This window comes from Abramis brama, assembly GCF_963993115.1.
Source record: "Abramis brama genome assembly, chromosome: 10".
In the NCBI taxonomy this organism is placed as follows: domain Eukaryota; kingdom Metazoa; phylum Chordata; class Actinopteri; order Cypriniformes; family Leuciscidae; genus Abramis; species Abramis brama.
In genome coordinates, this window is record NC_139972.1 from 36,202,886 (window position 1) to 36,217,026 (window position 14,141).

Consider the following 14,141-nt stretch of genomic DNA (forward strand, 5'->3'; position numbering starts at 1 on the left):
AATCAAAAGTGGATGCAGATGAAATCAAGCTTGCTCAATATTAGTGTAAATATTAACATATTTGAATTAGTGGTTTGAAGAACTAAATTCATTCATAGACGTCAAATATTAATTTGCATAACAAAAAATTGGGAGAGGGTGTTTGTTGGACTTATTCACATTAAGCGTAAACATTTAGCTAAAATCTTTTTTGTGTGTATGTGTGTTCAAAGCCAAAGTAAAAATGTTATAATTTATCACCCAATTATTTTCTTTCTTTTGTTGTACGGACTAGGTTTTGTGGGGCTTTTTTTGTCCTTTTTGGAATTTATTAGTATAAATTATTATTTACATTTGCTGTACGGAAAAGAGCAGCTCTGTCTTATATAATGTTTTGTCTTTCATTGAAGAAGGAATATATATATATATATATATATATATATATATATATATATATATATATATATGGTTAAGGGCTTTTTACACTGAGAGCGATTAAGCGATGAGAAAGTACGACGTGATGATGCTGTTGAATCGAAACAGTAGATCCCTATGGAGCTATTCACACCGGGTGTGATCATTCGTGGCGCTACAAAGCTCGATTTGTGTGGATTATTTTCCCCATCGCCCCGCGATAAAACGGGCCACCAAAGCTTTAGATCACGTCCCCGTAGCCGCTGCTATTGCATTAAAGGGTGAGATTGGTGATGCTACAGTACAGAAAGCTGCTTTGGAAACCAGTGTAAACACCAAAGAAAAGTATTCTGGAAGAGAGAAGTGAACGGATGTTGAGTTCTTGTTACCATTGGTGTCTGGGAACGGAGAGCTTTTTGATAAAAGTTTGACAAAAAAGAAGTTCCGTGGCAAGGAAATGGGAATCGATGGTGAGTTTAATATCTTATTAAAGTCATAAGTGTTTACTGGTGTAGTACCAAACTTTATTTATCTTAATTTACTGTGGCATGTTGTGCAGCAGACCAAGTTAAAGCCAAATGGAAATAACCTACGAGATACATACACTGAAAAAAAGAAAAGAGAAGATCAGGATGAGTGTGGGCAGTTACAGGCGTAAAATGCTTTCTCGGTCAATGCATTCTTGCAGGCGTGAGTTACCTGAAGGCGATCAATCGTTTCGGTTTTGGTGTGAAAGCACAGTTCGTCTGCGATTCACTTCGCTTTATTGCGTCGCGCTCAGTGTGAAAGGTGACATGAAGGTGTCAAAATATTTGTTTTTGGATGAACTATTCCATTAAATGACATAAGTTTGACATAAGTTATGTCTCAGACAGTCCTGGCTCCCTATCTGCATACTTTTAGTAATTTCACACTAACAAGTATAACACTATTTCTTGTACTTCCTTTGAAGTTGGACTTACCTTCCAAGACGACCTGAACTAAATCTTGGGTGGACATCTTGCCATTTCGAGCAAAGCACTGATACGCTCCTCCATCACTCTTGGCCATTCCCTCCATCACCAGGTTCTCGTTGTTGATGCCCGTGATACGTACGTTTATACCCTGATAGATCTTCTCACCGTTCCTGTACCAGCTGATGTCATACTCGTCAGAGCCAGTCACACTGCAGAACAGAGACACTTGGCTACCCACGCTGCCTCTCACCTTCCGTGGGCTCACCACTGCTTTCAGAGGCTCTGGGGTGGATGGAAACACACATACTCGCACATTAATACACTATTGAATAAAATAATTGTGTCTAAATTCAAAGAAATTGTTTCGTCTTTATACAGACCATGTTTTTAAGAGGATTTGGACAGAAACTTTGTTTGTCATCTTTTAAATGCTTCATGCTGCAGTCAATTCAACTCAGTACGTCATCATATCCAACTTGGAAAAGTACAACAGAATGCTACATGATGTCATGTGAACATAGCGTCACCCAAAAAGTAAATATTCACTTTTAAGCAAATAAAAAAAAAGTCAGTTCTGAGATTACATGAATATAAATACTGTTAAGCAATCGTTTGCAGAGACAATGTGAGTAAAACCAAAGTCCCTTTATGGCCCTGTCCCAAATGGCACACTCCGGACTTGTGGACTTCCTCAGAGTCCACACTTTGGTGACGTCATGTAGTGCAGACCTATAGGGCCCTTGGCGCGAGTCCACGAGGGCGCATTGAGAGGTATTTTTGGGACAGACTCGATCGTCAAGCTGCAAATAACGGTCTGGTTGTTGTTGGACAGGAGAAATCACATTTTTGCACTCCGACGTATTATCTCCATGTCAACTACAAAGCCTAATTTTACAGTTCTATATTTTGATATTGTGTATGCCACCTGGGCATTAGACAATAGATACATCATGCTTATTTAAATTATGTATACAGTTGTACATAATAATACATAATGTTCCATTTGAACTAAGATTACAATTTTAACACATAATGAAAATGTGCATGAGTTTCAGATGAATTTACAGGTTTCAATATTCATACTATGTTTACATATGACTCAGTAAAGCCCTGACATTCGGTTCTATTTATTTAGTGAATCACAATGTGATTGTATTATTCAACGCACTATTATTATGTTTGAGACATCAACCACTGGTCGATGACCATAATGTTTGTATAAACTGTAGGTAACAACTGGTAAAATGTACATCTAGGTCATAAAAAACGTAATATTTTCTTCTCAGCCATGTCAACAATGATCTGTGAGCGAAATCTCCTTCCATCCGTTGTCTGATTGGCCTTTCGCAAGGATTCCTGGGTAGTTAAAGTGTGTGGAGCCTGCATCTATGCAGGCTTGGCGGAAGACTGCTTCAAGGGTACAAAGGGGGCGCTGCTGAGCACACTTCAGAGCGTTAAAATGCTGAATGGGACGGCCTACGGACTCGTAGACTTGGCGAGCACGTGCAATTTAAGTCCACGAGACCGAAAGTCCACATGAAGTGCGCCATTTGGGACAGGGCCTAAGACAAGTCATTCCACTCGGCGGCCATCTTTGAAACGCCTCTCGGGCGTGCAAGTGCAGCTCCTGTCTCTCTTTGAATGGGGAAACATCAAATTCTCCAAAACTGTTCGCCAACCTTACAATAAAATGTCATATTTGAAATCACCAATGAAATCTGACAACAATTGTCTCATAAATTTTGTTTCCAAACACTCGAATCATGACAGAAAACACAATTTTTCAGGCTGGATCAAGCTAATGTGCAGTGGAAGCGCATCTGACTGTTTCTATGGGAACAGGAGCTTCTAACGGTTGCAGTGACGCAATGACTTTACCAATCGACGATTGGCTCTTATTTAGAAGGCGGGACTTATTCCGCCATATTGAGCGTTGCACTTTGCCCCATTCAAAACAATACGAGAGACGTGTCTTGTGTTATTCTACTATAGTCTTTGGTAAAACATGGTTACGGATATTTCTGTTGACACTTTCAAAAAGTATAGCATCATTTATCATCCACAATTTGTGCTTTGTTGACAAACAAACACCAAGACACCTAACGGTAGCCATTTTGTTTTGAGATTTGGAAGTCTGAGATATTGATATACAGCTTTGATTGGAACACAGCACATGTAAAGACTTGTTAACTAATAACAGCTCATCCAATCAATCATTTGGATCATTTGGATCCAACCAATCATTTTTTTAGCTAAATTTGTGTACTTTCTAATCATGCTCAACTTAAATTTTTCGGCCAACAGTCAACACAATTTTGGTTTTAATTGTATCGAGTCAAATAGGAATTATTTACATCCAATACATTTCAAAACCAAGCTGTCAAAGGGCACATATATCATAAAAATGTGAATGCTATAAATGTTGAATAATGTCACATTAATGTCACTTTAAAACAGGGGTTTTCATCTCTGGTCATCGAGATCCATATTCCTGCAGAGTTTCATTTTACACATACAGTCTTTACTGGTAAATTACCGGTATATTACCGGTAACAGAACATATGTGAACAGGACCTTTTCAAATATACCAGTAAATCGGTTCTGGCAATTAACCAGTAAGCGAAGTTGTAATATTACCAGTAAATTACCGGTATATGCACTGTGTGAACGCGGTATGAAGATTACCCGTATTTTGCAAGTCAGAACGCGCTGACGTAAGAAGTGATTTAGGCCAATCAGAAGCCGTTGAAAGAGCAACAGCTATGGGCCATTCATAAAATTATGACACAAGATGACATCTTTACTCAGCATTGTATACAAACGTCTTGAAATTGGAGTGATACCGAAACTAAAGCGGATCTCCACGTCAGGGCGGATGAAGAGATTTGTCAACAACAGTTAGCGATACTGTCACGTATAATTAAAATAACTAGCCTTCTTCAGGAACAAGGCAAAAACTTCCGGTTAATTACGTCATTACAGAGTTTACAGGTATTTTGTAACTGATGTGTGAATGGTCTGTTACCTGTTAATGCTGTTGGTTGTGTGAACAGCACATTTTTGAATTTGCCGGTAAAGTCATTCAGGCAATTTTATGGTAATTTACCGGGATTGCTGTGTGAAAGGGGCTATTAGCACCAATCCAAATCAAAAACTCCAGAACAAGCCAGTCAAGCTCTTTAGGATCACTATAAAGCAACAGGAAGTTGTTTGATCAGGGTTGGAACTAAACCCTGGAGGAAAGTGGATCTCAAGGGCAAGAGTTCAGAACCCCTGCTTTAAAAGGTAACTTACGTTTGACCACCAGCCGTCCGACCACTTTGGCGTTTCCGAAGCTGTTCCACACCTCACACACATAACTGCCTGCGTCACTGGGTCGCGTGGCCTCGATGAGAAGGCCCGATACACTCTGGTGGTAGCGGCTGTCTGATTCTAAGGGGCTGTTGTCCCTCAGCCAGCGATACCTGGGCGGGGGGTGACCGGACGCTTTACACGGGAGCTCCACCCGGTGTCCCACCATAACCTCCCTCCGTTCAAACCCATCCAGAATCACCGGAGCGGAGTCCACAGGATCTAAAAGAGAGTGAGAGAAAATCCATTTTCTTTATATACTGTAGCAGTGGGAAATTAAGTCTACTGCTGCGTCCCAAATCAGAGGCTGAATCCTTCGAAGGCCGATTGCGTTCAAAGGCTCCTCCAAATGCATCCTTCGTTTTCCCGTGAAATGATGGATAATACAGATGGATCCTTCCCGGCCTTGCCTACCCCAGAATTCATTCTGTGCCAGTGATGATAGGATTTTTTTAGATAAATGGCCGCATTATGCTTTTAAACGTAAGTATTGGGTTTCAACTTACTCAAATATCTAATGATACAAATTATACAGTTTGTGAACACTGTTTTGTTTTCAGACAGTTTAATATACAGTGACTTTCAAAAAAGTCCAGTACAAATGTTACTGCCGCTCGTCAATGGCAGCTGTCACAGTTGCTAGGCGACAAGAACAATCCTCTGTAGGCTAGACCGTCCCATTTAACAACGCCATTCCGACCTTTGCGGTTTTCACACGGCCTTCGAAGGATGCAGCCTTTGAATTGGGACACAGCATGAATCCCATATGTTCTATTGCAACTACTACAATCTGATCCTTTCCCCCACCCTCACATTTATGGGTCTGGAACATGGAAACTACAACAACTTTTCAAAATAGGGCTGGCTGCAGATCTGAGGGGCCATGAGCTGTCTGTTTCAGGGTAGCAGTTATAGCATAAGTTATGCTGCCATATAACTATTCCCAGGCTGGTGAAATCCATAAGCGCTGCTGCAATGTTTTCTCTTTCTGCTTGATTTCTAACAGTCTCTTAGTAACAGTAGCAAATGATAAAGACAGTTGACATTTTGCACATGTATTTCCTTTAGAGAGAGAGAGAGAGAGAGAGAGAGAGAGAGAGAGAGAGAGAGAGAGATTCATCAATCTAAAAGGAAATGGAATATTAACATTGTTGCTGTTTAATTGCAATGGTGAATCCATCGTGGTGGGCAAAATAAACCGAGGATGAAACTTTTAATCCCAGGTTAGATTTCTAATGCATGTTTTGTTAATCTTTGTTTAAAATTAAGTGGTGCATCACACCTAGATCAACAAATCCTTGATTAGCTCTAAACGTTGCTTAATTTAATCCTTATTGGTGCAACCAACCCATTAAAACTTGCTTTTGGAAAAAAAAAGAAGAAAAAATGAGTTTATTGTATGTTTAGAACAAAAACGTCTCGGTTACGTATGTAACCCTCGTTCCCTGAGTAGGGAACGGAGACGTTACGTCGGAGGACGACGAATGGGGTTTCGCTTAGAAAGCCTATCATCTTCGAGTATATAAAACGAGCCAATGGCAATGAAATGCCATGGGTCTGCGGAATTTGCATAGCGTATCTCCGCCCCACGCAGGGGGTATATAAGGAAGTGCGCGAGCAACATGCAGATATGTCTTCGCTGAGGAGCCGAGACTGAACTCAGGCGTTCCAGCGGTACAGCGGAAGTGGCAGGGAGATGTAACGTCTCCGTTCCCTACTCAGGGAATGAGGGTTACATACGTAACCGAGACGTTCCCTTTCGTTGTCACTCCGAGTTACGTCAGAGGACGACGAATGGGGTTCCCAGTGTAATCACGCCACCTCTCGACTGTCTTCCAGTGCCCTGCGTAAGTCTGAGCTCCCTGTCGTGAGACTGGCACGGACGAAGGACTCCTACTTAACACAGGAATACCAAGGTACACTGGGAAGCATATTTCAGTGGAAATATGCAATCACGCCCAACCCGAAGGGGGGGACTTAGAATACACATATGACCCCGAAGGGCTGCATACGGAGTAACACTGGGGTGTCCAGCCGCAGGTGGAATATTTCAACCCCAGGGGTGGCAAGGTGGCTTGCCAAGGGAAAGACACATGCTCAGAGAGGCTGACAGTGGAAATACACATGTGGGGGTCGCCCGGAGGGGGAACCATGCACATGGAGGCACTTAGCCAAGCGCGAAGCTGCCAGTGGCATAACTCTGGCGTTGACGTCGTCAGTGCTGGAGGAGACTCAGGGCTTATTAGGCTCACCTGAGGAAAATATCGCACGTATCCCGTCCATGGAGAGGAATGGCGAGCAAGCGAAGACACCTGAGCAGAATCTATTACCGGCTAGTTGAAGCGAGTACATGAGAAGAAACTGGCTCAACTCGGAGATTGTAGAATCTCGCGAAAGTGTTGGGTGTCGCCCAGCCTGCAGCTCTGCAGATGTCTGTTAGCGAGGCGCCATGCGCTAGAGCCCAAGAGGATGCCACACTCCGAGTGGAGTGGGCCGTCACACCAAGGGGGCATGGTCGACCTTGCTGCTGGTAAGCCAAAGCAATGGCGTCCACTATCCAGTGAGACAACCTTTGCTTGGAGAGAGCCTTTCCCTTCAGCTTCCCACCATGACAGACAAAGAGCTGGTCTGAGGTCCTGAAACACTGTGTTCTGTCTACGTAAGCACGGAGGGCGCGTACTGGACAGAGCAGTGCCAAGGCTGGGTCTGCCTCCTCCAAAGGCAGCGCTTGCAGGTTCACCACCTGGTCCCGGAAGGGAGTGGTGGGAACCTTGGGCACATATCCAGGCCGGGGTCTCAGGATCACGTGAGAGTTAGCCGGCCCGAATTCCAGGCACGCTTCGTCAACCGAAAATGCCTGCAGGTCCCCTACCCTCTTGATGGAGGCCAATGCAACCAGGAGCGCTGTCTTCATTGACAGGAACTTAAGCTCCACTGATTGCAGAGGCTCAAAGGGAGCACTCTGCAGGGCAGTTAGAACCACTGAGAGGTCCCAAGAGGGAACGAGAGGAGGGCGAGGAGGATTTAGTCTCCTCTCTCCTCTCAGGAACCTGATGATCAGGTCGTGCTTCCCCAGAGACTTACCTTCAACTGCATCGTGATGTGCGGCAATGGCGGCAACATACACTTTCAGGGTGGAGGGAGACAGCCTTCGCTCCAACCCTTCTTGCAGGAAGGAAAGCACGACACTGATCGGGCATTTCATGGGTTCTTGCTGTTTAGAAGAACACCAGTTGATGAAGAGGTTCCACTTCAACGCATAGACATGTCTCGTGGACGATGCTCTAGCGTAGTGGTTCTCAACGGGGGCGGTACCGCCCCCCAGGGGGCGTTCAGAGAACAACGGGGGGCGTTGGAAGCAAGATTTTTGAAAGGGGGGCGTTCAGGTGTTAATGGGGGGCGTTCACGAGTTTAAATATATAACGCAAATTTTTGTTCATTTACTTTTATTCATTTTAAGCATTTAGTAATTTAGTTGTAATAAACACTTTAAGTGGGTTATTTAAAAAGTGCTAGGACTATGTTTTTGTTAAATTATGTTGTAAAACATATGCGCAGAGTGTGATATCATATTGTGTGTGCACGCGCGTCTATGGTGCGCGTGAAAGAATAGCCTACCTCAGCAGCGCTCAAAAAAAAAAAACGCTCTACTCCTGATCGCAAGTCCACCGTCAGTGTTGTAGGTAGGCACTAGGCAGGTTTTTTGTGTTCATTTCTATTGCATTACGATTGAAAGCAGTATCAATAATGTCATAAATATGATGTGCAGTCAAGTTCGGGTGTGTGTATATGCTGTGAGTGTTCTCACCGATACGCTTGTTGTGATTCGCGGGGTTTTGACGAGTTGTATTTGACGACTTGATATTATTTCTTATTCAAAAGTTTAGAATGCCTAACATTCTAAAATCTTCCAGTTTAATGCGACATGTAGCCTATCGTTACTTTTGCAACGACTCTCTTATTTTTCCAGTCATAGACCAGCGCTCAAGCACTGACTAGAATCCAGCGCTGAGAAGAATCAGCATTCACATGCTCAAAGATGTGTTTCGCGCTGACAACAATCTAGTGGTGCCTAGAATCCAGCGCTGACTAGAATCACGCAGCGGAGGAATGGAAAGTTGACAGGCCATTCAAAAGTATTGACTGAAGAAACAGTTATATTTTTTTCCAAATATTTTCAATAAATCATGTTCCCATTCACTCTGGCGACGAATTTTAAAATTAATTAAACTAAATTCTATTTATAAGGTAAAACTTTTTAGGCATCAACTAATTCCAATCCCTAATGCCAAAATGTTTTCTTTGTTCACCAAGTAATTTACTGGTCAGGCATTATTGTTAACTCGCAGGACAGTAAGGAGAAAATGACAATTTGATGGATAATTTAAATATATTCTGCAATCACATTTTGGTAATGTATTCCGCCATCACATCTGAGTGCGAAACGCTGCTTGGGTAGTTTCAAGATATAAAAATAATTAATAATACAATAATAATTTAATTGTTCATGTATGTTTAATCTTGTTAGAAGATTTTTTTTACTGATTATGAACACAAATTAATCATGACAAACCAAATTAATTTTAAGTGTATTAATTATACCATTGATGAAAACAAGCTGATACCAAGGTATTTTAGGCCTACACTTCTAACATAATTTTTTATGAAAAATCATGATTGTATTTATTTATTTTTCGAAAGTAAGGTTAATGTAAGCAGCTTCTTGCAATACTCTCCTAAATGCGTAATAAAACCTAGGCTAAGTGCAAACATTACCGCTTTAATGACCGTCCTTTATTTTTCAGTGCATTTGTTTTACAATATATGGCTATTACTGTCATGGGATTAATATTATAACTATTATTATGTAGTAGTGTAATGTAGACAGACACAACTAAAAGAGGTTTGAATTTTTCTTTGTTTAATTTGCACACTGAATATGGATTGGCGCTTTTAATTTTGAACTCTCAAAGTGCACAAGATTGATGAATTTAACATTAAAATGCACAAAATTTTCTTATGGGGGGGGCATGCCCCCGAACCACCACAGTTTTAACAAAAATCATGTGAGAAAAAATGGTATTGCTATGCCAATGTAGTTTAAAGTTGTTTTTTTAGATTAATCACTGTGGAGTATAGTTCAATTGTATTAATAAAAGTCAATTTTGCACTTATTTCATCTGTTAAACTCTCACTCATTCCTGCTCGCTCATTAGTTTGGGGGTGGGGGGCGTTCAGGGACCTGGATATTGGATAGGGGGCGCTGGCCCAAAAAAGGTTGAGAACCACTGCTCTAGCGGAAGTGATGGTAGCCACCACCGCTGGTGGTAGGGTACTCAAACCTACCTCCTCCCGTCCAGGAGCCACACGTGGAGGTTCCAAAGATCGGGACGAGGGTGCCAAAGGGTGCCCCGTCCCTGAGAAAGCAGGTCCTTCCTCAGAGGAATTGGCCAGGGAGGTGCTGTCGCGAGGAGTACTAGTTCTGGGAACCAGGTGCGGTTGTGCCAATACGGGGCAACCAATATTACCTGCTCCTCGTCCTCCCTGATCTTGCGCAAAGTCTGCGCAAGGAGGCTCACTGGGGGAAACGCATACTTGCGTAGGCCCCGTGGCCAGCTGTGCGCCAGTGCATCCGTGCCGAGCGTGCCCTCGGACAGGGAATAAAACAGGTCGCAGTGGGACGAGTCGTGGGAGGCAAACAGATCTACCTGAGCGTCCCCGAACTGATCCCAAATCAGCTGGACCGACTGGGGATGGAGTCGCCATTCTCCAGCGAGAGGCCGAACTCGAGACAGCTCGTCGGCCGCCTGGTTCAGGTGTCCCGGGATATAAATGGCTCGAAGCGACCTCAGATGCTTCTGACTCCATATGAGGAGGTGGCGGGCGAGTTGCGACATACGGCGGGAGCGTAGACCACCTTGATGGTTGATGTACGCTACTGTGGCGGTATTGTCTGATCGGACTAGTACGTGTTGACCCTTGAGCAACGCCCGAAAGCGGTGCAGGGCAAGGCGTACGGCCAGCAACTCGAGGCAATTGACATGCCAAAGGCGCTGGGGTCCTGTCCAGGAGCCCGCGGCAGCATGTCCATTGCACATGGCACCCCAGCCCGTGGTGGAGGCATCTGTTGATACAACAACATGCCTGGAAGCTCGTTCTAAGGGCACTCCGGCCCGTAGAAAACTGAGGTTCGACCACGGGGTGAAGGTCTGACGGCAGGTCGGAGTCACTGGGACTCGGAGCGTGCCGTGTTGCCATGCCCACCTCGGGACTCGATCGCGAAACCAAAGCTGAAGCGGTCTCATATAAAGCAATCCGAGCGGCGTTACAGCGGCTGCGGATGCCATATGCCCCAGGAGCCTCTGAAAACTTTTCAGTGGGACCGCACTCTTGCCCTCGAACTGACGAAGACAAGTCAGCAGTGACTGCGCGCGCTGCACGGGGCAGAGTTTGCTCTTCTCCCAGTTGACCCGAAGGCCCAGACGAGCTAGGTGCCGGAGCACAAGGTCCCTGTGTTCGCAAACCTGATCTCGAGAGTGAGCTAGGATCAGCCAGTCGTCGAGATAGTTCAGGATGCGAACCCCGTGTTCCCGGAGAGGAACAAGGGCTGCCTCGACGACCTTCGTGAAGACGCGAGGAGACAGGGCTAGCCCGAAGGGGAGAACCGCGTACTGGTATGCCCGCCCCTCGAAAGCAAACCGAAGAAACGGTCTGTCTCGAGGAAGAATGGAGACATGAAAGTAGGCGTCCTTCAGGTCGATCGCTGCAAACCAATCCTGTGGCCGTACGCATTCGAAAAGGCGTTTGGCCGTGAGCATCTTGAACGGCAGCCTGTGAAGGGAGCGGTTCAAGACGCGCAGGTCCAGGATAGGTCGTAACCCACCGGATTTCTTCGGTACAATGAAGTAGGGGCTGTAGAAGCCGGACCTCATTTCGGCTGGAGGGACAGTCTCGATCGCACCCTTCGCCAGTAGGGTGGTGACCTCCGCTCTCATGACGGGCATTGCCACCGACCATAGTGAAGCGGACTCCCACGAAGCGGGGAGGAGACCGCGCGAACTGAATCGCGTAGCCGAGCCTGATGGTTCTCGCGACCCAGCGGGACAGTCTGGGGAGCTCTAGCCAGGCCCCCAGAAACTGCGCCAGCGGGGTCATACGAACCACAGACGTACCCTCGGTGGTGCAGCGAAGGCAGAATGACCGGCCCAGGCGAGGGCGGCATAGCGGCATAGCTCTCGTGGAGCTCGTAGATCGGGGTGCGGATGAGGGGACTCTACTATACAGATCATTGAGTCTCGACCGTAACCGTGCGATGGGCATGTTCCCGCAGTGGGAACATGACTCATCCACAAACGCTGCCTTAGCGTGCTCGACACCCAGACACACAAGGCAGAGATTGTGCCCATCAGAATCAGAAACAAACAGACCGCAACCAGAAGTACACGGGCGAGGCATCTTTAAAAAGACGTGCACCGTGTAAGCTCTTTTAGAAAGGAGATTTCTCTGCAAATGCTGAAGCGACCAGGGAGAGAACACATAAACACTGGCAAATCACTGCACAGATAAGCAGGGAATGTGCACTCGCTGGAACTCGCTGTCACACCAACACTTGGAGAAAGGCTCGTCTCGAAGAGAAAAGAGATGATAACTCAGAATTGGCTGTGGAGTGAAGTAATCAACTTGGCTCCGAAGCGAAAACATATCTGCATGTTGCTCGCGCACTTCCTTATATACCCCCTGCGTGGGGCGGAGATACGCTATGCAAATTCCGCAGACCCATGGCATTTCATTGCCATTGGCTCGTTTTATATACTCGAAGATGATAGGCTTTCTAAGCGAAACCCCATTCGTCGTCCTCCGACGTAACTCGGAGTGACAACGAAAGGGAACAAAATATCTTCAAGTGGGATAAGAAAAAGAAAAAAACATTCAAACTATTTTTTTTTTTTTTTTTTTTTCATGACATATTTTTTCTTGTTTTAAGCATAAACTCACTTAATTTTGATAGATTTTTCACAAAACAAGACTTAATATCAAAAGTCATTCCTCTTTATTTAAGAATTTATATATTTGTAATGAAAAACAACATTCCTTGTCATGAAAATGTATCTTTATTTAAGAATTTATATATTTGTAATGGAAAACAAGACTAATATTGATTTTTGCTGTTTAAGTATATGAATCTGTGATTTGGTATAAATTCATACAATCTGACTGTGCAAAAACAAATCATTTGTAGGTAAAGTGTCACCATAACATGCCAACATATGAATTTTATGAAACATTTTCTAAGACCATGTCATGTGTGTTTTTAGAGTAGACTAAAAAAAGGCTAGTAAAAAATATATTGCTCCCTTGTAGTCTATTGTCTATGTCTGGTGTGGCGAACTGCCCCATTCATGTTTCTATTGTTCTCACTCGACAAACCGTTCACAGCTCTGCCGGGTGTGAAACCTAATCTTCATTATTATTTTATCATTATTATTTTATTTGTTTTCAGCCACTAATAGCCTTTATTCTGGCATTACATGGCATTCCCATTCATATCGCTTTGATACATTTATCCAACTACTATAATAGACTTAAAAAAACAAAACAAAAAAAACATGTTCTTATGAATTTTTGACAAAAAACATAATGAAATATAACTGAAGCTGTGCAGCATATGTACAGCGAATGATCTTCCTCTGAGTCATAACGACGATCGCAGAAGTGAAAACACAGGCTCATCAGATCGCGGAAAATCAGTGGAAAATTAATATAAATGATTATTCTGTCTAAAAAAATGAAGTAAATATAACAATATTTCCAGATATGAGCACTTTTGGACTATATTCAAATCATAATGTAGAACAGTCTCTCATGCCTTGCTTCTTACACGGATTGCCGTTTCAATTTTACACCCAAAATGTGTAAATAATTGGCATGTGATTTTTTGACTAGATCATGAAGCCCTGGCGTACATCTTCTGATTTATGAGAAGTCGTGTCAGCAACACAAAGGCCCCTCACCTGATAAAAGCAGTCGGGCACTGTTGCTCTGTCTGGTCTCCCCTGTGTATCGGTGCCGCGTGGTACAGCGATAAATATTCACCGCGTCCTCTGACTGCACATCCAGAATATACAAGGCCCCCGTGGATGTAATAAGATATCTTGATCCTGGAAAAAAAAAAGAGCAAAATATTGTGGTTAGACTTGCTATAACCCCAATTAAAGTCATATATGTAATTTGACCCTATATATTCCATCAAAAACAAACGCATGTAAAACATTCACGGCTTTTATAAGATAAGAGAATCCGCACATGATGTCTCTTTGAAGCCCGCGCTGACAGACCTGAGGGAGCGCAGTATTGAACTATCGGACGTGACTGTTTTGCAACCGAGCTGATCGCTCAGTCAGTCGCCCAGAGCTCGAAACAGAAAAGCTTTCAACAACTGCA

At 43.9% G+C, this 14,141-nt stretch overlaps 1 protein-coding gene across 2 annotated transcripts in view; it reads right to left on the minus strand.

Annotated features, from left to right (window-relative positions):
- Positions 1-14,141, minus strand: part of dscamb (Down syndrome cell adhesion molecule b) — a 167,209-nt gene that overhangs the window by 55,586 nt on the left and 97,482 nt on the right. For both annotated transcript variants that reach the window (XM_084126795.1, XM_084126794.1), the window contains exons 4-6: positions 13,712-13,858; positions 4,644-4,922; positions 1,356-1,631 (exon numbers count right to left, since the gene is read on the minus strand). In XM_084126795.1, the coding sequence (XP_083982921.1) occupies positions 1,356-1,631; positions 4,644-4,922; positions 13,712-13,858 (702 nt within the window). The remainder of the gene's footprint in view (positions 1-1,355; positions 1,632-4,643; positions 4,923-13,711; positions 13,859-14,141) is intronic.